The sequence below is a fragment of the Pleuronectes platessa genome, chromosome 9 (genome assembly GCF_947347685.1).
Source record: "Pleuronectes platessa chromosome 9, fPlePla1.1, whole genome shotgun sequence".
NCBI classification, from domain to species: Eukaryota; Metazoa; Chordata; class Actinopteri; order Pleuronectiformes; family Pleuronectidae; genus Pleuronectes; species Pleuronectes platessa.
The window spans coordinates 19,595,101-19,621,495 of record NC_070634.1 but is presented as its reverse complement, the minus strand read 5'-3'; the positions used below and the strand labels follow the sequence as shown (position 1 = coordinate 19,621,495).

General features: G+C 44.0%; 1 protein-coding gene across 1 annotated transcript in view; it reads left to right on the top strand.

Annotated features, from left to right (window-relative positions):
- Positions 1-258: 258 nt before the first annotated feature.
- Positions 259-26,395, top strand: part of ptprsa (protein tyrosine phosphatase receptor type Sa) — a 105,590-nt gene continuing 79,453 nt past the window's right edge. The window contains exons 1-4 of the mRNA XM_053430764.1: positions 259-277; positions 379-524; positions 3,341-3,482; positions 20,475-20,663. Coding sequence (XP_053286739.1) covers positions 259-277; positions 379-524; positions 3,341-3,482; positions 20,475-20,663 — 496 coding nt within the window. The remainder of the gene's footprint in view (positions 278-378; positions 525-3,340; positions 3,483-20,474; positions 20,664-26,395) is intronic.

The window sequence follows — 26,395 nt, the reverse complement described above, 5'->3', positions numbered from 1 at the left end:
TTTCATTATAATCCGTCCTGAAGTTCTGCGTAATCCTGATAACAAACAAACACAGGAAAAAACTCAACTTCTTAAATATAAGTAGCTACAGATTTTGATACGGAATAGATACAGAAGGGGTTGCAAGAAGAGGATGTTGTGGATTTGCGTAACACCACATTGTTGTGTGTACATTTGTGTGGATATATATACATGTGCTCAAATTGGAATGGGGACGTCTAGACTTGCGTTGATGTAATTACACTCATTTAAGCCCTAATGCATCGAGAGGAGCAAAGTGAGTTCCAGCGGTGAAACATTCCTCTCACACTAAGTGCTAATGGCTCATTTTCTCTCTCTCTATCTCTCTTTCTCTCCCCCGTCTCCCTCACTTCTCAGCACCACCAAGGTTCACGAAGGTTCCCGTCGACCAGATTGGCGTCTCAGGGGGCGTGGTCTCCTTCGTTTGCCAGGCGACAGGCGACCCCAAGCCCCGGGTGAGCTGGAACAAGAAAGGCAAGAAGGTCAACTCCCAGCGCATAGAGGTGGGTTCATCGCTTCATGGCTAGCAACAGGTTGTTTGTGTTACTGCGATGTCATGTGACAAGACTTAAGGATACGATGAACATTTAATATCTCAAAGTACATCTATTCTTAGATGCTTCTTTGGAGTGAAGGTCTCTAAAAATGTTGTTATTCATAAGTATATGTTGTTAAATATAAAATAAATACAATAAAATAGTTCTTAAAATGCATTTCAGTGAGCGTTAAAGCAGCACTATGTTGCAACACTTTACCACAAGTGGTGAGTCAACCGGGTTTAGAGTGCGAGTGATAGAGCAACGAAGGTAATCAGTGATTTCTCCTCATCATCCCAGGCATAAGTGCTGTTGCTCTAAAAAACATGGCAAATTCTATTTGGAATTCTTGTGATATTTTGAATAGATTTCCTTACTGAAGACTGAAGACTATCTCTGTTCTTTAACGACTTAATACAGCTGCTGACTGTCATTCATCTAGACTTGTGTTGCAGGACCTTGAACCTGCACACCAAAATATTTGTTTGGGGAGAATGACGTGTGAATGAAGGAGACACCGTTCTCTAATGAAATTAAAGCGGCTATTTTAAGGTAGAATAATTAACCAACTGTGGGACTTGTCGTTCACAGCTCACACTTTTTCTGATCCGGAGCCACATTGAACTCACGTCACACAGTTCCTTCCCTGCAAAGTCCCAGCTAAAGAATGAAGCTGAAATGATTTACATCTCTGCAGCTCTTTTGCATCACAGCTCGGCACCACATTCACATTACAAGCCCAGTCTTCTGTTGCTTTCTGGTTCCCACGCAGTCTTTTTGAAAAGGGTGTTTTCGTGTGCTTCCTTCACCCAAAGTTTACACAAATAGTCGTGGACAACATCGTCCAACCTTTTCATAGACGTGTTGTGTTAACCTCCAAGTGATGTGCGGGCCCTCCATTAGCTGTAGCTGACGGCCAGTAATACAATTCAGAGCTCCCTCATTCCTCTGACTCTGCCGTTGTCACATTCTTGTTTTGTGCGGCTCTGCATGTGTGAATGTGTCTTTCTGTGTGTTATTCATGATGTTTGTGGTTAAGTTCTCAGCAGGCGTCCCAGATGACATGTCTAAAAGTCTTGATTGATGCTCAGTGTCTCTTAATTAAAAAGTTGCTTTCGTTAAGGCCGATGGCAGCGCACAGATAGAGAGATAGATACACACACACACACACACTGCAACATGAAGACAACCACAGGGGAGGAGGCTAAAAAGCCAGAAATTACGACAGCATCAACAGGGGGAATAGCAGCATCTCCACGGAGGACAAAATAAAAGACAAGTAGTGTTTGTACGTTCTCTTCCCTTGCATGTTAAGTGGGAAACAAAGCCAAGGGCGTGAAGCAGCCCGCCAGAACGGACGCTTCTCTTCCTCCGTTTAGCATGAAATAAAAAATTTGTAAAGGGGTTTTGAAGTTGTTATGATTTTCTTCCCTGTTCTACCCTCTAGACAGCTGCTTTGATATCGATCGTGATGCCGTGCTCTGCAGTGTTTTTAGCCTAATTAACAGCTCAGCGCTGAGATGTGCAGCAGGGGAGCAGCGGGGCTGCTCAAGACTTGTACTTGTATCTCAAAATCAAGCTTTGCTCAGAGATTTCAGCAGTGAACCCTTCGTCGAGATGCTGTACGCCCCTCTGAGGAGAGATGGTTGTTGGAAGAGCTTTGCAGGGAGACTGACAGACGGGCTGACCGTCTTCTCTAACTCTTAAGGCTAGAGCGATAACCTTGCGCAATGGCAGTCTGGTTTAAAAGAAAGTGGTAACTGGTCCAGACATCCCACCATTTAAATTCCACTCATTTGCCAAATCTTGAGGTTCAGCTTCTTGCTGCAGGGCACATGGCTGTTGATATGTTATTTTTCAAAGAGATCAAAGTCTCAAAATATGTCAGTGTCCAGTTTCTGAAACAATGTCAGAACTGATCTAATGTCAGTCGTCACAGGCCTCTATTAATGTAGCTCTACTGTTTGTTCTGAGGACACTGTTGAAAAAGATTTTGATTTCATTCAAGAAATTTAGTGAATGACATGTCCAAACTGTTTTAAGCAGGATTTGAAAATAGACTTTTCAAAGGTCATTTCAAAGAAGGAAAGGCGTAATTACAGATAAATCTGGCACCAAGGATAAAACACATACCTCCGCCAAGGCCCAACAGACCCCATTAATTAAATAACGCTGCATCAAATTTGATTTTAGATATCAGTCCCCTTAATATGCCTGAATTCTTTCATCAAGATCCATAAATTATTGGGAAATTATGAAAATGTTTAAAAATGCCTGATCTTGTAATGTTAAAGAAAGTCCCCTGATCTGGATTTGAACCAACATGTGACAGGCTCCACTCACACCCACACTGCGTCCTTTAGACAAGTTCTGCCTCCAAATAAAAAAAAGAACCAACAAAGAAACGGACCGGGGTGAAAACATAACCTCCTTGAAGTAACTCTTGATGAAAACACACAAAAGCAAGCATATCACACATAAAGATATGGGACTGTGTGTGTATGTGTGTGTGTGTGTGGTGAGAGAGAGAGAGTGTGCCTTTCCTTAGAATTCTGTATTTATTAGGACCAAAGGTTATAAATCACACACACAGTACCTTTCCATTCAAGGATATCTTCTTCTAACTCCCTCTTTGGTTTCCTCTACAGAGAAGCTGACATCTTATCAACCCTAAATGTGAAAATTGAAAATGAAATCTGTTAACTCTGGTTCTCCAATGCTAACACTCACCTACACTATATGCAGGCTAACCCCACCCTGTTCCTTAACCCCTCCCCCCACAGACCATCGAGTTTGACGAGGCTGCCGGCGCCGTGCTCCGAATCCAGCCTCTGCGCGCGCCGCGAGATGAGAACATCTACGAATGCGTAGCCGAGAACAGCGGGGGCGAGATCACCGTCAATGCCAAGCTGTCCATCATCCGAGGTGAGTGCTGCATTAATATGAAACCATGTGCACAGAGGGTAACCACAAGATAAATCATTAAAGTGGAAAAACCAGGAGCTCCTCAGGGGTTTTTTCATGGTACCTTGAGTTTTTTAACTGCAGTGGTCAGGAAGCATGGGCTGCACATTGAAGTCTTTCTATCTATTTCTATTACCTATAGGTAAGGCCAGTTTGTATATAACTTTATGAAATATTTCCCTTTTCTTTCTTTTAGCCTTTTATCAAAACGTACATGCTAAATCATTAGTGTTACATGAAGCGCCACCAGAGAAGCCAAACTAATTCATGTGAAAATGTGGAGGATTATTTCAGGCGCACACTGAACCGCCCCTGAAATGAATCACATTCACTCAGAACAGATGGACTGTGTGAAGGCTGTTTATCATGGGTTCATCAGTCTGATGCCACTAATCAACTCCCCATTCAAGTACGAGCTGGACCTCTGTTTTCCCCGTGATGAAAACCAAAAGGAGCCTTGAATGAAAAATTGCTTGCAACTCACAGCTGGGTCTGCACACACACACACTCACACACACTCTCGTGCACACAAACAGGTGTCAAACGACAAAATTGTATGAGATGCGTCGATGAAATCAATGATGGTTGAACTTTGCGGACCTTTACCGAGAGGCTCCTGGACGCGCTGGTTTATTCTCAGCAAAGATATTACATCATTGGTCGAGCTGGAGCGTAGAGGTCACGCAGGACGCTATCAGAGGCGAGCAAGCATGTGGTCACACTCTCCCGCGTTCTTTTCTCTCCGTCTACCTGTCTGTCCGCCTCTCACACACAGACACACACACATGCACACACACACAATCGCACTCAGAGTCTTCTCTCTTCTCCTCTGTTCTCTCTCCCGCCACCATCTGCCATGTTTCCAGGGTTGGTTGAAGCTGAGCTATTGCTGACTGGCTGGCAGCACACGGGCTAGGCCTTCCTGGCTGTCAGATGCATGTTGGAGCAGGGATTGGAAGCCTGGCCCAGCATCCTGGGTTAGTTATTGTTAGCAACAAATCCCCCCCCCCCCCCCCCACACTGGGGGCACTCTGGTGGGTGCTAAGGGAGGTGTGAGTGGCTCAGGTGTCCTTCAAAAGTCGAAATACATATTTAGACGTGGATCGTATTGAAATGACGTTTGTTCCCATTTGTCACAGTTTTATTTCTCTGCCTGGAGGGATAGATATTAGAGTGTTGATACCTGAATCTGGGGACCAGACCGAATGGGCAGGGTACAGACACAATTTTGAAATTATAGTTTGGCTCGGATTGGGTTGGTCTTTGATGATTGATAATTTTTTTACCTACATGTCTGTCTACATCAGGCACAGGTCGAGTAGGTTTAAGCTCGTTTTCTGTCTGACTAGGAGAAAAAGATATGACCTGATCTGAACTCATTCACACTTTCAGTTTGGCGCTGTACGTATGGACTCATATTATTCATAATTCAAATTTTGGGATTTTACAGTGTGCTGTGAAGTCCAGAAAGTCCTTTACAAAGAAACAGTGGGCACACAGACGGACTGAAAAAAAAACGATATTGAACAAGCAAACCCCTTTTTATACTACAAGCTCAGGCATGTACGTGTCAGCATGTGTGCAGTTGTGTGAACACAGCTGTGTGAAAGAGCACAAGGCGAACACAGGGTGGTCCACAGGAGCAGGCGGAGGATAAAAAGATATTGGAATCGGCTTGATGAGGTTTCCTCGAGAGCCCAGAGGAAGACAGCCGCTCTCCTGCCCAGGCAAGACCCAACGCTGACGGAGGGATGAGAGAGTGATGATGGGGGTTGAAGGTGCAACATGAGCGCCAAAGGAAGAGAGCAGTAGTTTCTCTCAGTTTTCCATCTTTAATGAGGTCGGGGCCCGTTAGGGAGGATACAGGAAAGATACAGGCAGATAACTGGAGAAAAAGATTGAAGAAAGATGGAGTTTAATTCACAGAAAATACAGAAACGTGGAAAGTGAAGCTGGGAGAAAAATAATGAGGGTCAATGGAGAGAGAGAATGTAAATAGAGATGTAAGTGGAGCAAACCAGAGGAACAAATACCCCCCCCCAAAAAGAGAAAAGTTGGCCAGAGATGAAGGCAGACAACAGGGGGTGTTGCGGACGATTGGCATTGTAGAACAGGTGAGGAGGACAATAGACAAACATGGGCTCTTGGAACAGGGGCATAGGATTATGGGATATGGGACAAGGCACCGGGGACACATCTGCAGTAAACAGAGGGTTTGTGGTCTGGGACGTGGAGAGGCAGAAAATGGGTCGCCACGGTGGGTGACTTGGCCGGAGAGCCGTGCCACGCATTTGCAAGAAAATCCAACTGCACGCACACGCACAACCCACAGATTGATGTTGACAAATACAAACAAACACACGGGATAACGTGCATTTACACAAACATGCATCACTTATACATCCCAGTAAGGAATCCATGGATGTTCACCAGTTAACAAAAGGTCATGAGAGTCACTGAACTGAAGGCTGTGGAATACTGGAATACTTTACAGACTAAAGGCATCATCACTTTTCAGCTCACACACACACACAGACACACACACACACACACACACACACACACACAGACAGACAGACACAGAAGCATGTACCGGCTTTCTCTGTCCTCTTGAGCACTCATCTACCATGAGAGCATGTGCTTTCTGCTTACATTTAGAAAAAATTTACAATAACACTATTCACAACACACACTCAGTCACCCACACACATACGCACACATACACACTCAGGCACACACACAGGCACACATTGCAGTTATTGTCTACATTGGTAAAGATATGTGTTCATTCAGCAAAGATATACATTTACTGGCTAGATCTAGAATGGCACTCAATAGAGCACGTACCGCCGCCAAGGCAAAATAGTTCATATGCAAAAAAATTAATAATAAAAAACATAATGTTATCAATGCTACCAATGTTAAAGAAAGGCATTTAAAAAATCCGCACACCATTCAGAAACACAAGCTGACACACGGCGCATCATTCCACCAAGCTTTGTGGAAATCTTTTCCAACAGACAGGGGTGACAACATAACCTCCTTGGTCGAGGTAATTAATAAATTCAGACATTTATTCATACAAAAAAAAGCAGACTAACCTTTAACCCAATCTTCATAGTTATTTTTGTATACTGTTTCACCTCTTCCTCTGTTGTCACTGGTGTGTTTGTGTGTGATTGTGCGTGTGTTGGTGGCAGGGTGCCTTTAGCATCGTCTGTGACACCTCCTTGGCTGTTGCCTCACTGCCTCGGCTGAATACCTAAGACGGGGGCCATCTGGCTGCACTGAGACTTAGCACACAGTCCTCTGGGAGTCCTTGGAGAGGGACTGACAAGTGTATGAAGTGTAGTCTTGAGATCAGACACAACTTTACAGCTTGCTTTGTGGTCTTTTTTTTTTTTTTGTATATATCATCGGAATGTTTTTTGAGTTTTGAGAATCTGCCTGTATTTTCCAGGCAAGTGTTTTCGAGTGTCAACAGGAAGGCAGCGTTGCCACTGGGAAAGTGTCAGCTCATGCTGTTGTGAGGAGATCATGGGGTGTTACCCCGGTTTGTGTGCTTGTCTTTGAGACTGCTGCAGTGTTTAGCCCCTGACATTACTGTTGCAAATAGATTCTCCCCACCGAGGCTCCCAAACGAGGGAAAACCCTGATTGATGAGATTTGGTCTCCTGCTCTGTTTCAAATGTTGTAAGAGTTGTCAATATGATGTGTCTATCGCGGTGTTTGGGGATCCCATCAACAGGATCAGAGCCAGGCAGAGTGGCTCTCAAGGCAGAGTAATCATGTTGGTGGAGTTCAAGCTCACTGGTGAAGCAATGGAGCTGTGATTTTTCTTTTTGAAGGAACATTCCCTTAAATCTCTGAGACGTTTGAACTTAGAAGTTAGTAGAGAGTCACCTTTGATACACACGCACACACACACACACACACACACACACACACAGACAGACACACACACAGGTGCATGCAATTCAGCTCTCTGGTCTGTCTTACATATGAATGCCTTATAACACCAGACCCATCCGTGACCTCTTTTTGCAGCTGTGCACCGATACGCACATACACACACACAGACACACACATACACACACATACACACACACAGACACAAACAGACACACACACACACACACACACACACAATCGCAACATGTTTATTTTCGTTTGCCGCTCCCAACCAGGTGAAACCAATCAAACCTCCTCTTCTCTCTCTCTCATCACTCTCTCCAAACCCGATCCAATCCGCCCGCTCTCTGTTGATGTTTGAGTTTGCCAAGTTACAAAGCCTGGTTTTCATCCACAGCACCCCCCCCCCCCCCCCCCCTCCTTTTTCTCGTGAGAGCTTCTTGTTAGGTATAATTTGTTGTAAAGCTAAATTTCAGGGTCTCTTTCAATGTCTCTCAGTTTGTGTTTGTGACACAGATCGTTGCTGTTACTTTACATTTGGTGGGAAAGACAACACTTTTACTGTAGATGTATGTTTATATTAAATCATTGTCATTTGCTACTTTAAAGTAAACTGGAGACTCCACTTGTCTGCCACAGAGCAACATTGTGCTGGTCAGGTCAGTGCAGCCACTATTACCCAGAGGGCAGTGGGGCTTAGCGTGTCTGCTGTTTGATCTGGGCTTTCTGGTAATTGGCATCTGCTTTGTGAAGACACAGGTTATTATGAATTTGATTGGATCAGGCTCTATGAATCATGGGAGAAAGGTTGAGAGACGGTGAAACTCGGGGTGGGGGCAGACAGAGTCATGATAATGAATATGAAGCAAAGGGAAAATGAGGAGATGGAGGAAAAAGTGAGCAGAAGAACGAGGGAAGAAGAACTGGAGGACTGGTTCAAACACAATCAATGTCCCAACAGACACTGGCCAAAGCTTTTCATGGCCCATCTACCATTTTTTGTATCTTCTGACACAGTATCACTCCCGTTATGGCCGAGGATCTCTCGTCTCGTCCTCCCTGCAGTCGTTCTCTCTCTCTCTCTTTCTTTATCTCTCCTTCTCTCTCTCTCTCTCTCTCTCTCTCTCTCTCTCTCTCTCTCTCTCTCTCTCTCCTTCTCTCTCTCTCTCTCTGTATGAAAGTGAAGGTGCCGCCTGCTGCAGTGGACTGCTGCAAGTGGATGGTGATTAATCACTTGTGTGTACAGTCGTTCAGTGATGCGACCATTTCTCCATCACATTTTGAGCAATAGAATACAAATTCAGATACATTCTGTGGGATGGAAAACTAGAGAGCATCCTATATAATAATATGTTGCATTACATTATATTTTAAGTTATAAAACGATTTAAGAATTGGCTAAAAAACACAAGGATGATGAATCAGCCGTAAAGAAAAATACACTAGCAAAATTGAACAAAATCCCAGCACCAGGTATTAGATTGAACACAATTACAATCTGTTGTCATCATCACAAATGTGAGATTTCCCTTTTTGTGTGTGTGATGCAATCTGACTTCAAAACTGGTTTGTGTTTTTGAAAGTCTGAGCCCGAGCTGAGACAGAGAGCAACGGACAGATGAGAGATGATAGGAATATAGAGAGAGAAAAAAATATTTTCCTCCTTGCTGTTTATTTCATCAGTATTCCCTGCTTGTTTCAAAAAGGCTCCAGCTCAAAAACACATTTAGATTTGTGAAATATTCCCCTCGGGTTTCATTCCTGACCCCCCTGTTTTTTTTTTATAACCTCTTAAAACTACAGTTTACATTTTCTCGCAAATGCTCGAGAAAGACAAAGTAAAAAGTTTTATTCTTTTGCAACATTTCTTTGACTTTTAGTCTTTGCATATTGTTTTCACTTGTCTTTTATCATGGTGCTAATATGGGGCTGAAGGGTAATGCTTTATATATATATTTTTTAGAGGAAAAGGTGAGTTCAGGGCATCGGGGGAAGGCAGGATGAAAAATGTATAAGGCACGGTGAAACATGAGCAGGTGTGTGTGTTGTGTTTGTGTGTGTGTGTTTTTTGTGGGTTGAAATAGTTTGTTTCCCCATATGTGTGTTGGTGTAAGTATGCATGGGTGACAGCTGAGTGTGTGTGCTGTAGAGAGAGGGAGACAAAGTTAAGAGAGAGCAAGCCAGGCAGCCGGCAGGCAGGCGGTGGCTGCTCTGTAATGAGACAGTGAAAAAGTGGCAGAATCAGCAACAGATCTGGCTGCTTCTCTTTTTCTCTTCTCCCTTCCTGTCTGTCTGCTGCTGCGGTACAGCCTCCGCCCTCTTCCACCCGCCTCCAACACCTGTAGAGAGTACTAGATATATATGCAGAAAAAGTGGCAGGCGGGTGAGTAGAAAAGCAAAGAAGGGAGACAAGGAAAAAAATCTTTATATTTGAAATACCAGAATAAGGAAATGGATGAAGAAGAAATAATAACATGGACATGTCTTGTTTTATTTTTGTTGTACTCAAAGATTCAAGGAAGTGAGGCTATTGGTACTAAAGAAGGGCAGTATGGAGCCTTGAGGCAGAAAGCATTGAAAGTTTTGTGACTTGGTTGAAATGTTGACATCTCCCACATTGAAGTGCATCTCCTCTGTAAGTGTTCTCCTGGTAAACCTTCCACAGTTTCCATCTTTATTGACCAGCCAGGACAGCATTATTAAACATGCCAGTCACATGTACACCATATGCACGCCAGAGATAAAGAGGAGAAGGCACAGTGTTTTTTTTTCAAGGAAGCCTCAAACCCCCTGCCACCCCTCATTTGAGTTTAAGGTCCACACTGCGCCATGTCCCTGTGCTTTCTGAGCTTTTTTCGCCCACTGCATTGTCTGCAGCTTGTCCCTGATAAACAAGTCAATTCTCATTCCCAAGCAGCACTCACAGCTTCCACCAGTAAATAATACATTTGTTTCGTGCTGTTAAGATCTACACCCATCAGTGGAGGTTACCTGTTCACCGTGAACCCATTTTTGCATGAAGCACCTGTTCTCAGCCCTCGGTTCCAGCAGTTTTCCCTCTTGCAGATGATAAACCATAGGGTCTCACTGTGTGTGCATGATCACAAAAGTGCGGTTTGTATCTGGCTCCTTCATTTAAGGAGAATTACAAGTGCAGCACATTTCGTGCTTTGTTCTGTGATAGTGCCAATGAGGTGCTACTCCTCGCTGTGTGAGGATTCTCTAGCTGTTGTTGGTGTTATTGGTGTTATTGGTGCAGGGGAGAGGTCAGGCTTGGCACAAACAACAAATCAATAGTCAAATGTTGACCACCTCCATGGCCCTCATGCCCCTCAATCTTATTGGAGGCTTAAGAAGTTTTGTGTTGTTCCGCGCAGAACTTTTCCCTTCGCTGTCCTGAGGTGACTCTGGTGCTTCCTCTCTCTAAAATGTCAGGAGAAGGTCCAAGTGAGCCAATGTGAGAATACAACAGAGCAATGTGCGGGGATCTTTAAATCCAGCGAGTGGGCGGGTTGATGATGTTTTTTGATAAATGGTAGATGCAAAACTGGAGTAACATAACACACCACCACTCACCTGAATTTAATTCTAATTCAAATAATCTTCTTCATATGTGAAAGGCAAAGTCCGGAAAATGTCTGGAAACTATTTTTCTGAACTTCATGTCTGAAAACAGCTTATCTTAGTTATCTCCTTACCATGGATCATCTCTCCTCCCCCTGTTCCACTTCATACTTAAATATTATCATTTTATACCTACTCATCTCCTGCAATCTGTCTTTTACTATCATAGAAACATACTCTCTTCCAGAGAAAATTCACAAGGTTAAGCAATTATGACTTCTGAATCCTTTCACCCTCAAAACCTTTAATGCAGTAATCGTTTGTGATTGGGGGATGGGGGATGGGGGGGACCACATGCTGAGTGGAAGCACAAAAGATAAAGGAGGAAAAGGAGGAGAAAAAAGAGGTGGTTCCTGATGGAGCGGGATAAGTGGAAGGAAGTACCCTCTATCCACGGGTGACTGGCTCCTAGACTGTTCGCCATCAATTTCATATAATTCCTGCTCAAGTAGAGTGACCCTGCCGACTGTGGACATCTGACCACAGCCAATATACAGCACCGGGTAGAGTAAAGAAAATACAGCATGAAGAGGCAAAAAGCAAGTGGGGAGGCAGGAGACTGGCTTAGGTTTGGCTCACTGGTTTATTACTGGCTAGTAAGTCCATATAAATGGATCCTTTGTCACAGCAATGAGATGGCCACAGTAAATTGGCCATCTCCGTGGCCATTGAGACTAAATTGAGAGATTAGTGTCTCTGAGACGTTTTTACAATGAAAAGTGTTCACTGGTTTGATTCACCTGGTGATTCAGCCTGTGGCAGAAATAACCATTTCCTCCCATATCAGATCACGTCCATCTGTTCCTTTTCTCTGTTTCTCTCAAACAGCCATTGTCCATGTGTGAAACCTGAAACAATGAAAATAATTTTCTTGTTACACGTCCAATAATATGTAGAAATGCATATGCACATTCAATGCGAAATCAGTTGTGAAATTAGTGGTTGGATTTCCTGCATCTGGTTCCCAGTAAAAGCTCCCTGGCTGCTCTTCCTTCTATAATGCCTCCGTGTCATTATATCTCATTAAATCTCTGCCAGTATTTTGGTGTCATGGGATTCTGCTGGATAACTGAAAAAAATGTAAATCAGTTCCCCTGCAGTTCTGGTCAAGCAGATAGAAATGTGCGGTTGGACGATCGGTCCATCTGGTCACGGGATTTACTTCCTCATAATGTCATTTGTAATTAATTTATGAAGAAAACAAAACAAACATGCTAGTATGAATCATAGTAATTGCATTTTGGAACATTTTACGTTAAAAATCAACATGTAGAAGACAATAAAACATGGAAGTGAATACAATGATAACGTGCAGAAATAAAATGCAAACAATTGTAGGGTGAGGGTTACTGTTTGCTCGAGAGGCGCAGACAATAAGTGAAAAAGAGTGTTTCCTGTGGACACGGCGTGAGTGGCGACCTTTGGAGTGGTCCAGCTCATACATAAAGAAGAGCAAGGGGATATGGCCTGGACCACCGGCTTCATGCATATACATAAGCCTCTCGCCCAGGTGAATGGAGGTGTCCGACACAGAGGTTACGCTGTGAGCCCTGCAGGATCAGAAGAGCTCATCATGACTTCGAGTTCTGCATGCTTCACAAGTGCCATGCATAGGCCACCTGTGGAAAATCTATGGAAATCTTAACATGCAGTATGGCTACTAGTATTCTGTTCTATGCAAGGCACACATATCAGCTAAGAAAGAGAAGCCTTATACTTTTTCAAATGAATATTGTTAGGCCCTTGTAGGTCTTGGTGAGGTATAAGGACCAGTTAGATTGTATTTTTGAGGAAAATAGCATTCGGAGTCAGGCCAGTTGGAAGATGCAGGATTTCTTTGTGATTACAAAGCTTTTGTTCTGGAGTGTGGCCCTGATCCACCTGGACCGAGCAGCGGCTGGTCGTGCTCCACACCATTGTGGTCCTGACTTGTGTGGCTCGAGCCCATCAACCCCTTTGCCCACAACATCGTAGACCCCCATTTTCCGCCATGCCCTTCCATCCAAATACTGGGAGTTTGCATCACGTCTCTGTGTGAATGAGGTTGTTACAGCCGAAGGGGACATTTATTTGAGCACAATGTGTACCGTATGTGTTTTTCCTTTTATTGTCATTTTCTGAAGGCACCTTCCATCTTGATAGAGAATTACGTTTAACCACTCACCAATTGCTCTGTCAAATGCTGCTACAGCAAGAAATGATGGGGAAATTGTGGCTGTGGTCCTCTTTGTAAACCCCCCCCCTTAGCTTATCAGCGTTCTGCCCACAACCTCTCGGCCTCGTCATCTTTTTAAGTGACTTATTTGTTCAACACTACGACTTATCATGGGCACGTTCACTGTGACCCTTGCTGTCGTGTCTGCTCGTCGTCTCGAAGTGACATCAAGCGATTACCCGGCCGTCGTCTATTGGGCCCCTCTGCTCATTTATACCCCCCCACATATTCATGATTGTCTTCTCCCACCAAAGGTGTCTCCAAACCTGTCATTAGCGACTTAATTGCACTAAGCTAATGGCCCACAAAGTCTTTGACTTTGCTCCCCAGACCCACCCATCCGTCTCCAAATCCTTCAGTTACTGCCAGTCTTTGTTTGGGGGGGGGGGGGGGGGGGGGTGTTTGTTTTGGTGAGATTTGTTGCTTTGCCAGGAATGGCACAGTGCAGCAGAGAAGCCCTGCTCACATACATCTTCTAAAACCCAAGACTTTATAATTGCTGAAGTTACAAATATGTTTGTAAAGCAGTGATTTTGTCAATGAGACGAAGTACCCCCCCTTTTCCAACATGATGGTGCTTTTTTTAATGGGTCACATTTTCCCCGCACTCAGCACTGATGAAGAATATTCACATTAGGGATAATGAGAATTCTTATTGATCACACACACAGTTAAAATGATAAATTCAAAAACTTGCCTCGCCATTGTACACTTCCGACTTGACCGCCTAATGCTGCGGCACTTTTTTTTTCTTTGTGAATGCGAAATGATTACTCGAAAGTAAGAGGAGACATGTATTTTGTTTTCATGTCCTCAGAATAATCTATTTCTAAAACTTTTTTTCAGAAAGTTCATATTGGAGTGTAGTAGATCACATGCATGAACAGGGCTAATCATGTCTTTAATACATAAGCCTACCTTGGTTAAAGGTTGCCATAGGTTGTAGGAGAATAACGCTAAGCTCTTGTGATTAAATGAGATGATCAATATCACATTCGGCACAGCTCTCAACTCAAAACAATTTAGGCCTTTCCCATTTGAAAAGGCCTGCACAGCAGCCCTGCACTCGGTGTGGTAATCCGATGTCAGGTTTCAAGGTGCCCACTGCGGGTCCTCACACAGTCCCGCCCTCCCACACACACACACACACACACACACACACACACTTATGTTTACAGAACCGCACACTCAAAGCCACCCACCACTAAACTAGACCTGACTGGTTGACGTTTCTCCACAGTGAGGCACTTCCTTTAATGGCCCTGGCCTCATCTCCTGTCTCCCCTGGAGTTCGCCTGTCTTACCCTGGACGCCTCAGGAGTCTGACAAGAAAGAGAGGGAGAGAGAGGGAGAGAGGGGGAGGAAACTCGATAAACTTCCACCGGCTAAGATGGATAAACAGATTCCCCCCCCCTCCCCACCCGGTCTTGTGTTTTTTTATTTTTCACCCCATCTCTCCTCCTCAGAGGCAGGGGATCGTAGGAGCTGTCCTCGGCAATTACTCCCCTCTCTTGTCTGCGCTGTGTCTATCACGGTGGCTCGCCACATCAGGGAAACAGCCCGTATTGTATGTTTGCTTTTTATTTCTATCGAAGGCTGTACCCTGGGTTCCAGCATTAAAACTCATTGGTAAAGACAGCGTGTCAGCTCACACAGTAGAGCCCCGTGGACACGCTTGTTAGGAAGTCGTCTCATCAGCTGAAACACATGTGCCTCTATAAGTAAATAATGATGAAGATCTTTTTTCTAGACTCATTGTGATAATGAGGAGCAGCAGATTTCTGTGCAGCTTCCCTATGACTTTTTTGGCCTCTTGTTTTTTTTCACTCATGATTCAAGACATTTTCAGGAAGAAAAAGCAAAAAGGATATGCTGCTTCTCACATATATGGTAAAATGCTGTTGTTGTACTATATAATAATAATATGTGACTGTAGCTGTGGTGTTAGAAATTCCCAAAAGTGAGTTTAAAGGGACTCGGTCTAGAAATCTGAAAAGTAAAAGTCAGGCAGCAATTGATATTTTTTACATTTGCTAATAAACAATTCATCTTTCACACTAGCAACACCCATTAAGACCTGAGACGCCCTCTAAAAACTTGACATTCACTAAAACCTTATATTTCTCCGCCTAGGAAGTAGATTATAAATTAAAACCATTTGAGCCCTTAAACCTTTGACCTTTATGTTATGTCATAATCTTAACATAACATATGTAAATTATTCACTGTGAGACCAAGGGAACCACAAAACCCTTATTAGTCGCTCTGGCCATCGGGCAGACCCGGAAAAATCTAGGTGGTCTATTGATGCGTTGATGAACCGTCAAAAAATCCATAAAGTTATTACCGGTCCTGTCAGTCTTTGTAAAGTCATGTTATTGGATAGACAGGACATACAAATTACAACTGGAATATAGTGAAAATTTGGTGAAGTATTGGAAGCATTGAGTTATTGCACAGTGTACTCTCAGATATTATCAGATAGAAATAACAAGCATTAAGAGCTGGGCTGTATTCAGTCAGCCTTTGTGTGTGACAGACAGTTCTGACAGCGTGTGTATTGTAAAGGGTTCAGGCGGCTGATGGCCTCTGGAAAGAAGGTCGCACAGAGCCTGCAGGTCCTGCACCCCATGCTGCGCCAGCATTTGCCAGAGGGCAAAAAGCAATGCTGCAAACGTCTGCCTCCTCTCGGAGCCCCTCACCTTTCCATTCTCTCTGTCTCTGTCTTCCTGTGTCACTCTTCTCCTCTTCCCCTCTTCCCCTCTTCCTTTTTTTCTCACCTGGTCTCATCAGACTGTTTCGGTTGTATTTTGGGAGATTTGGATCTAACTGTTGCCCTTGGTGGCGAGATTTGCAAGGTGTGGAGAATACCAATGGGACCTAGGACGTCTTTGTGGGGGTAGAGGTTGAGTGCTGGCCGTATAATAACCATTATTCAGCTGAGATGGCTATCCGAGGAGGGCTAGCGTTGTTGGGCCTAGGGACACCATGATTAGATTTTCCCTGTGTTGCTATTCTTCTCTGTCCCTGGATCACTGTTCCCCTGTCTTCCTTTGTGTATTTCTCAAGCAATTCAGCAGAGACTCTGCCGGTCATAGATTTCAGGGAATGTCACGGAAAGGTGCAAGACAGGAAAAATACAGAACCAACCAGTCAACCTAATATGGTCCCTGAAATAAAAAGCATTTAGCCTCATATATGTGGCTCCCTTTGGTGATTATGGTGACAACTGGGCACACTATGGCCATGTTGGGATTAGGACATAGTAGGATGTAAACTGAAAAGTGGTAAACAAATAATGTATTTGATGTATTATTTGTAGGGTTCCCTGCTTTACACAGACACCTTCCTCTTGTTTTCGGCCTGTCAGTTTGATGTGAGGAGTTCTGGACGTGATGTAGGTGCAAAGAATATGAATTTTTATTGTCTAGAGTCCGAGCAGCTGGGTATGCTTATTACTTAAACACATGTTTATTCAAACCAGAGGTATGTGTAAACGAGAGCTTGCCATTGGTATTCTTCATTGTCTTCCACTGTGTTTATCATGCCCTTACTGTATAGCTTCTAATCCCAACCTCTGTTTCCCCCATCTCCTGCTCCTCCCTTCCTCCCGCTCTCTGACTCTGTCTGTCTCCCGGCAGTCCCTCTGTGGTATTAATGCACAAACCTGCTTAAAGCCTGTGTCTCTGTGCTTTGGCGCAGGGTAATCAGTTAACCTGATTACGCCGCTGATGAAATTAAATCATTTCAGTAAGTGAAAATAATAATATGAGTAATAGGTGCGGGGGATGGTGGAGCACCCCACAGCATTCACTGGAGTTCCTGGTATAGACCTGACTGCGGGTTTTTACCTCTCTCCTCCTCTTTGACAGTTGCTCTCTCCGCTCTTTGAGATAATTGATGGCTCACAATAAGTAGCTTTGAAGCCACTGTGTCAGAGGTTCTGACCCCAGATGAGATGGATGATTGTGTGCAGAATAAAAATATAAAAAATCCACACAGCGTCCTGGCCAGTGCTCGGCTCTGTCACCAGGGTTAGTGCTTCAGCTGCCATTGTAGCTTATTTGGTAGAGTGGAGCACGGTGTGTTCCCAGGGGTTAAATGTCACATATAATACTATATAGCTAACTGCAGTATGGAAGTCATAGGTCTTTGTTCGTCATGTAGGTCAGAGTGTTGAGAAAGCCATCGTCACTTAACCCTCAAAAGGCCTCGGCTCTTTAGTGCTTTTGGAGTGGAGCACAGGTCGTGCATACTATTCATGCTGCTTAAGTACATTTAATAACCCAGTGTTACATTGTGTGTGCAGCAGATGGTGAATAATATGTAATTATTCTGCTATAGCGGGTAAAGCATGGCACAGCAGTTATACTCTCTTTGCTTAGGAAAGAGTGAAATTGCTCACCGAATTGCCCTTGTGGCGTCGCTGAACCTTTTTGTGTAGAGCTGTGGCACGGTTATGACTCTACCTGACTTCGATTTGCAGAAACAAAGCAATGGCCCGGTCGGAGTGAATCACTGGATTATTCCCACGCGTTTAATGAGTCTAAAGTGTGGGCTCTTTTTAAAGAGGGCAACACTTAGCATGATAGAAAGCAGAATGCAACAGCAGGCACGAGTCGGCAGATTAACAACCATGCAGAGGCTAAGCTGACCAGAGGCTGATTAAAGGCTTTGCACCTGTCACTTGTGTAATGATATTAAATGGTGTGGCGACATTAAAGACAATTATGGATAATGACGGTACTCAAGCCAGCGTTTTTTTTTTTTAAAGAGTGACAAAGAGCAAAAACTAGATCGGGTCAACTCAAACCTGTCGTGCTGATCAAACCAGCTGTTGCATGGAGTGGGAAGTGCTTTGAATTATTTGTGTTCCTAAGTCATAATGCAACAGAGAACAGTGAAACATGTGTGATGACGATGTGACAGGGCAATAGACTTTAAAATGTTTTCATGTAGGTTGTCCGCTCGTGTTGTTTGACGTAGAAACAGGGATTTTGAAAACAGTGTGTGGCAGAAAGGGGAAGTGAAATGAATGCTGCTTAAAATGGGTATTCCCTCAAGGTTAGAAGACCTTAAATCCTTCTGGTCAATAACACTTAATAATAAACATGCAGTCAACGCTGTGGAAGAGTCAAACAATTATTGCAATTATTGTTACGAATGTCAAACGGGACACAAACAGCGGTTTACAGTGAAGCTTTGGGGCAACGCATCCCATAACTGCAGCATGTGTCTCATAGCTCTGAAGTATGATGATTATTGGCCCTAAGTGACAAGGCCTGCTCTCGGCAAAATGAATAGCAGCGTTGTCGTCGACCAATAGTGCACATGTGTCGATTGTATCTGGCCTTTGAAGACTTGTCATCACAGAGAACCCCCGGTACAAATCATATAAATGCAATTGCCCCTCCATTATGAGGGACCAGCCCTTGGGGAATTGTAGGATACTATCAGCCCGTGTCATTGGTTGCCTGCTCCCCTTCACAGTCGGCCTGGCTAAGCCTGAAGTAACACTCCCTCGATGAGTGATCTATTTATTTTTGCATGGCCGCCTTTATCGACAGAGCCTGTAAGCTTCAGGGGGAAAGATAATATCAGCCTCTATTCCAAGGGAGAGAACTAACCAGCATACATGCCATATATTCAGAAACGGCTGCCGGTGCTGTATCAGGTCTGAGCAGACGATAGCATTATCTCTCTGTGAATCCAGAATACCTCCTGCTTGTTTACTGCTGTTTCGGTCGGCTGCTTTGTTTGGGCGCCCACCTTTTCCGGGCCTCCTTTGCTCCTTCAGGCAGATTCCCTCTGTCACTTGCCTAATTTTATTAGTCTCAAATCCACTTACTGTGTGTATGCTTTCAGCCTCATTACTGTCATCTGTGTATAGGACTGTGCCTATTGTTGCAGACCCTGGGATCCAAAGCACAGCTAGGCCTCGGCATCTGCAAATACGTCAGGTGTTCACAGATATCCTTCTCCAGCAGACACAGTTGGCTGGAGGGGTACGAGAGTGCTGCACCTCTTGTGGCAACTTATACATAGATCATTGATGACACAGAGAAGAGGGACTTTGTGAGAACATATTGCTCTGCCGTGTCCCGAAGTTCCTAAAGTGATGTGTGGCCTTGCCACTGCTTTTTTTCCGAGCTTCAGGGGGACTTGGTATAAAAGAGATTATACAGGGGTGCTCATTAATAATCGATGGAGAGGATACAGCACAGAGCTTAAAACTGTGTAAATGCCTGTACTTCTCTGAACCTGGCATTGAAATATTAATCGCACTCCGCTGATGTCAGCCTTAGTTAGAGGTAACCTGTCTGGACTGAGTTTGGAGAGCCTCTGGTTCTTCCTTGTATTCGTGTTTTATTATAAAGATTTAATACTTAAAAATGTGGATACAGGTGACCTCTCCTCCCCTTTTGTCCGCACAATCAAAAAAGTTTATTTTTTTCTGGTAACAAAAAAATTAAAGGGCCATGTCATGAATACATCCTTTATTTTTAAATACTGATATGTGAGACAAATTTGACAAAAAATTTAACATTCTCACATAATCACTTTTTTTTAATTTGTATCATCTGTAAAATATAATATGGAATAGCTCTTCTTTTCTGTTTAGCAAAGGCTGACACACTGGCCCTGCTTTTTCAGTGCAACGGAAATTGCAAGTCAATTGACTGCCCTAATTTCTTTTAATTTACTGCTCCCCGAGTGTCTGCGACGCCTCGATGATGTCTGCAGAGTGGATGTGAGGTCATCGGCTCCCCAGATGAACAGTGACCTCAGCTGTGCCACTGGCTAGCATCTTACTCAGTGAATCTTCGCCGAGTCGCGACGTGGCCTTGAGCTTCTGATGTATATTACACCTCAGGGTTCCTCCCCCCTCGGCTCTCATCATCTGAGAATGAGTCACTGCTCTGGCTCCAGCCGGTGGGGGGGAGGAGGGGGGTCAGGCAATTTGACCCACGGGACTAATTGTCCCAAGAGAGCAGGGAGTCTGAAGAGGGAGAACAATGACTGTAGAGCACACTGTCATCTCTTAACTGTCTGCCTGGGACACTGTCAATGACCGTGCAATCATGCATGATTGTTGGCTCCAAGGATAACAGTGTTTATAGATTAACACAAGTACGAGGTCCAAATGTGCTGGTTTAATAGTCAGAGGATTCATGTGCCCTCTTTCCCTTTTCTTTCCACAGAGGACCTGCTCCCAGCCGGCTTCCCCAACATCGACATGGGCCCCCAACTGAAAGTGGTGGAGCGCACTCGAACAGCCACCATGCTGTGCGCTGCCAGTGGCAACCCTGACCCAGAAATCACCTGGTACAAAGACTTCCTGCCCATTGACCCCAGTGCAAGTAACGGGCGAATCAAGCAGCTACGCTCAGGTAAGGAAAGGCCTTGTTGCTGTTGCTGTGTTTTTACTTCTTAATCACTTGTTTGATTCCCCAGGAAGTTTCTATCAATACTTTAATTGGTGATTTTTCCTTTGCAGCTAATCTGGTTGCAGTTCCAAGTCTTTATTTTTCCCCAAATTGGTCAATCATGTTATAAGTGTGACTGTGAACGTGTTGACAGCTTCTCAAAAGATTCATATCTTCACTGTGCAAAAAACCTAAAATAGTTTAGTAATGAACACATCACTGTCTGTTCATTTTTGTTCGAATGAAAACTTCTTAAGGAACCAAAATGTAATGTTTTCTTTTAGGTGAATGAAAACATAGATGTATTTAGACAATCGGAATGGCGTTGAATTTGACCGAGAGCCCAAATAATGTTTACATTAAATTTAAGGCTTGAAATGAAGTCATTGGATGGATGCAATATATTGAGTATTGTTAATATCTTAATTACAATTTTAAAAAATGTGCATCAACCAACCTAAACGTTGATGTGCAAAGCATTTAATCATCAAATATTGAGGGCAAAGAAAAATTCCCAAATAAACCACCACACAAATGGCCAGTGATAATAAATAACAAGTTTAAGCATCGAGTCATTGTGTTGTTATAGGCATAGATATTTATCTAATATGTATGGATGTGTTGCAAATGACAAATTGCATTTAAGAGCGTAAATTTATTGAACGAGGTCACATGATTCACAGCATCCCAGAAGCTTGCGATAGAAGGCAACAGGAGCAAAGTCCCTGTTCTACTGGCACAACTCAGTGGTGGATATGTTGTGTTGTTCCCATCGATTAAACTCCACTGAAAGGCCCAGCAAAGCAAAGTCTAATTATATAGCTAATTACGGGTAGACCCTGGAGTGGCCCCGGGCAATAAGGGGTAGATATTTAAGGTCGATGATTTGTCACCATTTGAAAAAAAATCCAATGACTCCTATTTGATTTGTTGCTGCAAACGTAAATCGGGGTAGACGCCACTAAATAAAGAGTCTGTTGCCATCGAGTTCCTGCCCCAGCTGTGACCCTCGTGAGTTGTACATTCAAAAGAATCAATTTGTCATCTCGTTATTTATGCCTTACCCACTGCAGCAAACGCACAGTTCTCTAAAAACCCATTTAGTTTCGGATGTGTGTCGTGTTTGTGCCCCAGTTCTGAGGTTGACCTTTGACTTTGACGATTTTCAGACCCTCTGAACACAAAACATGTAGGATTGTTTGCTCTCTTTAGGACGATGATGCACAACTCACTGAGAGCTGTGTGTCTTGGTTCCCCCGGTGCCCGGGGATCGGCCCTGGGGGTTTCAGGTTTTCCAGAGTCAGTAAAAGCGGTCAGTTGGTGCCTTTCTCTCAAATTTGAGCCTCCAAAAGCAATAACCTTAATTTCTGCACCTTCTTGGTTATCTACTTAGCACAACCGGCTTTCTTCTAAATAATTTAGACCTTTAAACTTACAGGTACCCTGTGGTTCTTTCCTTCTGCAGAAGTTGTTTATAAGCATAGATATTTTTAAGAACGTGAGATTCCTGCCTGTTCTAACCTCTGTGTCATCTGTCTTTATCTGTTTCATGACCTCCTCGATTGTCTTTGTGTGTGTCCTGTCTAACTAAACAGACGACTGCTTTGTTTCTCTCTCTCTCTCTCTCTCTCTCTCTTTCAGTCTCTCTTTGTGTTTTGTCTGTATTTGTGTCTGAAACTCTGATGTGTCTCAGCGCACATTATTGAGTCTTCAACACGTGTCATTTGGCTTTGACCCATAACACAAGTTGAAACTAAAAAAATAACATAAAAACCCAATTAAATAAATAACCTAACCTAACCTAAAAAATATGACATATTTCATAGTTAACACTAGAATTTGCTAATGTTATTTTTTGTATGGATTAATTAGCATTTTAGATTTTCTGTTGAATGCGGATTTAAACGTGAGTCTTCATTATTCCTGAGATCTGGAATAATGGAAATAGAAAAAAATTCTGAGGTGGCACACGAGAGCCAACTAAACTGTAAATCCTTTAATTCTTGGGTGGCAGTCACTTTCAAACTTAACCTAAAACCAACTATGTTGTTCTTTTCCCTTTTTATTTACTTTCATTCCTTCGCTTTGTCATTTTCAGAAGCATTTGGTAAGTGTCTTGAAAAGCCCAGCGAGCCCACCCACTCTCCTTGAAGCAGATGGCATAATTTAAACTACTTTCCGATATGCATGCATCCCCCCCTGCTCTCCCTTTACTCTCGTCCCATTTTTCTGTTCTGTTTCTATTTATCCTTAAGTTTCACTTTGCTTTCGCCCCCGCGCTCGTCCTCATGCCAACTTTATCTTCCTTCACCCCCCACCACGTTGGAACTTATATCAGAAAGGCATTCAAGGATAAGCATCACCACGAGTTCGGGAGGTGGTGAGGCATCGCTTACCACTTCTCATCAGCACGGTTTTATATATGTGCGGAAGACCTGCTGAGCAAGTCTTTTTAGGAACGTTCTTTGAGAAAGTTTATTGGACTTTTTGGGAAGAAACTTTGGATGCAGTTGTTCCCTCATTTAGCTCCGTTTCCCTGACCATATTATCCAGATTTTACTGCTGATGCACCCTGTCACATCTAATTCTTCCTCTCTGCTGTGTTGCAAGACAGCGGGCTTTGAGGAAAATAATTGGACTCTGTTTGAATCCAAGACAATTGTTTTCTGTGCAGTCATCGCCCCAAAGTATTTCAGGCTTCTCCTTGAAATGTATAAATGGCTGAACCTCAGTTTTCACAATAACAGCTTTGTTGTCCAAACATACCCTCGGAAAGTGCCGAAAGCACTGATAGGGTCTGAAGGAATCTTGAATCCTTTCCAGGTGAAGGCCACTTCAGGTCCACTGTGTGGCCCCAGCCCTCCAATCCCACACTTGGCTGGGTCCACCCTCATATTTTCTCAGGAGCACATTCTCGGCTCTTGCTAAATTGACCCACATCCCCGCTGCCTCAGAGATCTCTGCTCTGCCGCCCGAGCTACAGGGTGAGGGCTCAAGTGATAGTTACGTTTGGCCACGTCTTGTGCTCCTCCAGACTTTTTGAACTACTTGTAAAAATACACCCAGCCATTTTTAAGCTGGGTGTGTTTTACTTACAGTTTACTATTTGTGTACATAGCAGGGCAGAAAAGGAAATTACTTTCCCCTGTTTCAACAGCGAGGCTCTCGTAAGGTAATGCAAACTTTGGGGGCTTGCCCTTTTTTCTTCGGCCCTGCTGATGGAAAACACATTCAGCAGCAAGGCAGGATTTATGATAGTGAGAAAGAGGCCCACACTCTCGAGCCCCCTGGGCGGCCATATTCACATGTCCTCGGTGCTTCAAACAGCCACCTTGGCTCTCCAGGTTTTAGTATTTGTTCTTTTTTTCACAGTGATAAATGCCATCCCCCAAACACACCAAAGGTTGGAGTTACTGGGGCAGCCTTTTCAAATTTTTCCACTGGTCAGATGGCTGTTGACAGTTTCTGTGTGCTACCTGTTTGTTCAGTAGCTTCAGGCACTCTCTTAGGCCTAAAAGAGAAACTGTGAGACTGATGGGTCCTCTCACATAGACACAGGGTAACATTGAGGGACTAGTTCACAAACTGTGGACCCAGCCCACAGTAAAGAGCTGAATACAGCTGTAAAGAGCTCCGAAGACACATTTGAGATTCGATCCCTCCGATCGAGACCACATTCGAAGGTGGTCAGGGACACGTGGCCACAGTGTGAACACATGGGCCACATTAAAGTAAAGCAGCCTACTCAGCTGACCTGCTACTGTTTCATAATGAACCAGAAATACTTTTCCACTTCTCAGTGTTTCACATACGTTGATTGATTTGTGGCCACAGCCACAATATCATTGACTGCTCCGTATTGATTTACTGTTTTTTCCCCCTACTATTTCAAATGAGTAAAATCCTATTTCATTGCAGCGCTGTGTACAACACATTGATTTGCTCAGCTGCTGCTTGCCTCGTTCTCACATCCTGACATCGGACTCGTCTTTCATAGTCAGACTTGGTAAACAAGCACATTCAATATTCGTAAACAGAATGTATGTGCATGTAAAGCTGGGAAGTGAGATCTGAGACACACGTGGAGACACATGCTAGTGCCAGCTGTGACCTGACGTACTTATAGCTGTCCACTTCTGATCGGATCACCCGAGACAGATGTTGATACCAGGTCTGAATGGGGCCTTGGTTCAGATTGGGAGCTGCATAGCTGACTGGCTGCTTCCCATGTGCCAGATCATGCTGTGCTGGCGGGGCAGTGATATTTGGATGTGGGTCCCCTAAGGAGCTCATCTAGAGGTGTGGAGGGAGCCTGACATTTCCCCCCCAAGTCCCCGTGGCTGCAGACCCCAGGCCCTCAATGGCCTTGTTAGGCAGAACAAATTAACCGGAGGCCAAAGAGACAGCCAGAGACTTGAGGCTGCATATAAATAAATATCAAGGTTCCTTAATGTAAAGGTTTTGAAGATGGCACATTTACTCATTTACGCAGGCACATCCCAAATCTGAATCAAGAGGAGCCGAGCTGCACTTGATCTAGAAGGTGAACGAAAAAGCTCACATTTGTTGGCATCAAAGCTGCTCTGCGGGGAGCGTCAAGGACCTCTGCAGATGTGGCAACGACAGCCAAGTTTTCCCTGAAACCTGCTGCGGCACCACCGGGATCCCAGATGGGCGTCTGCGGTGACGGGAAGGTCAGCCAGACGCCCTCTGGAGGGTGGTCAGACTTTGACTCGGCCAATCACGCAACCCTGTCCGCCCCACACGCAGATGGCACATCCCTGGCCAGATTGCCTCTAGCCAGACGACATCCTTCCATAATATATTTTTAATATATTTAGAGGGTTGTTTAACTAAAACAGCTGGGATGTTGTGTAGGGCAGATAATGCTGCATTGATAATGTGTGGAAGTCTGTGGCCTGGTGAGGTATATTTAGGTCACAGTCACACTAAGCTGATCAACCCATGACTGACCGAAGCTTAGAGGGGGAGCTTATGGCCATAGGCTGCATGTGTGTAATACAGGTGAATTTGCCATTGTATCTGAACACTGTCTGGACACTGTGACACAGCTTGCCAGGTCAGATCCTCCGCTCAGGTTTATTTTTATCTCTTCGTGCTGCTTTATTATTCAAATTCAGAAAGTTCCAACGACCTCAGCCCCCATATCCTTCTCATTTTCATTATCCTTTCTTTTTGTTGAACCAATGACTTTGAACTCGGCCACCTCCGTCTCTTACCCGTCATCCTCCTTTTTGCCCCCTTCAGTTTTTTAATCTCTCTTTTGTCGCGCAATACTTTAAAAGGCCCACACGATGGCCTTCCCTGCTTTATTAACCTAAACCTTACCCTAACCTTTACCTAACGTTGACCTTAACCTCACCTAACCTAACTAGTAACCTCTCAACCCCCCCCCCCAACTAAAATCCATCTCAGCTAAAGCCAAATAAACCAGCTTCCTGCAGCCTCTAATCAAACTCTAACTCTATAACAACGTAACCCTCCCAGCGCCCTGTTGTCTTTTGTCTTGTGATTACCTATGATTATGTGGTCTCCTAAATCATGGCAGAAATTATGTCACTGTTGTTTTGCCTGGTTTCTCAATGGCTCTAAACTATCACTGTGGTCAACGTTTGCATATACAGGACTGTTTATGGATGATGATATTCTTAAAGAGGTTGGGAGTACACGACTCT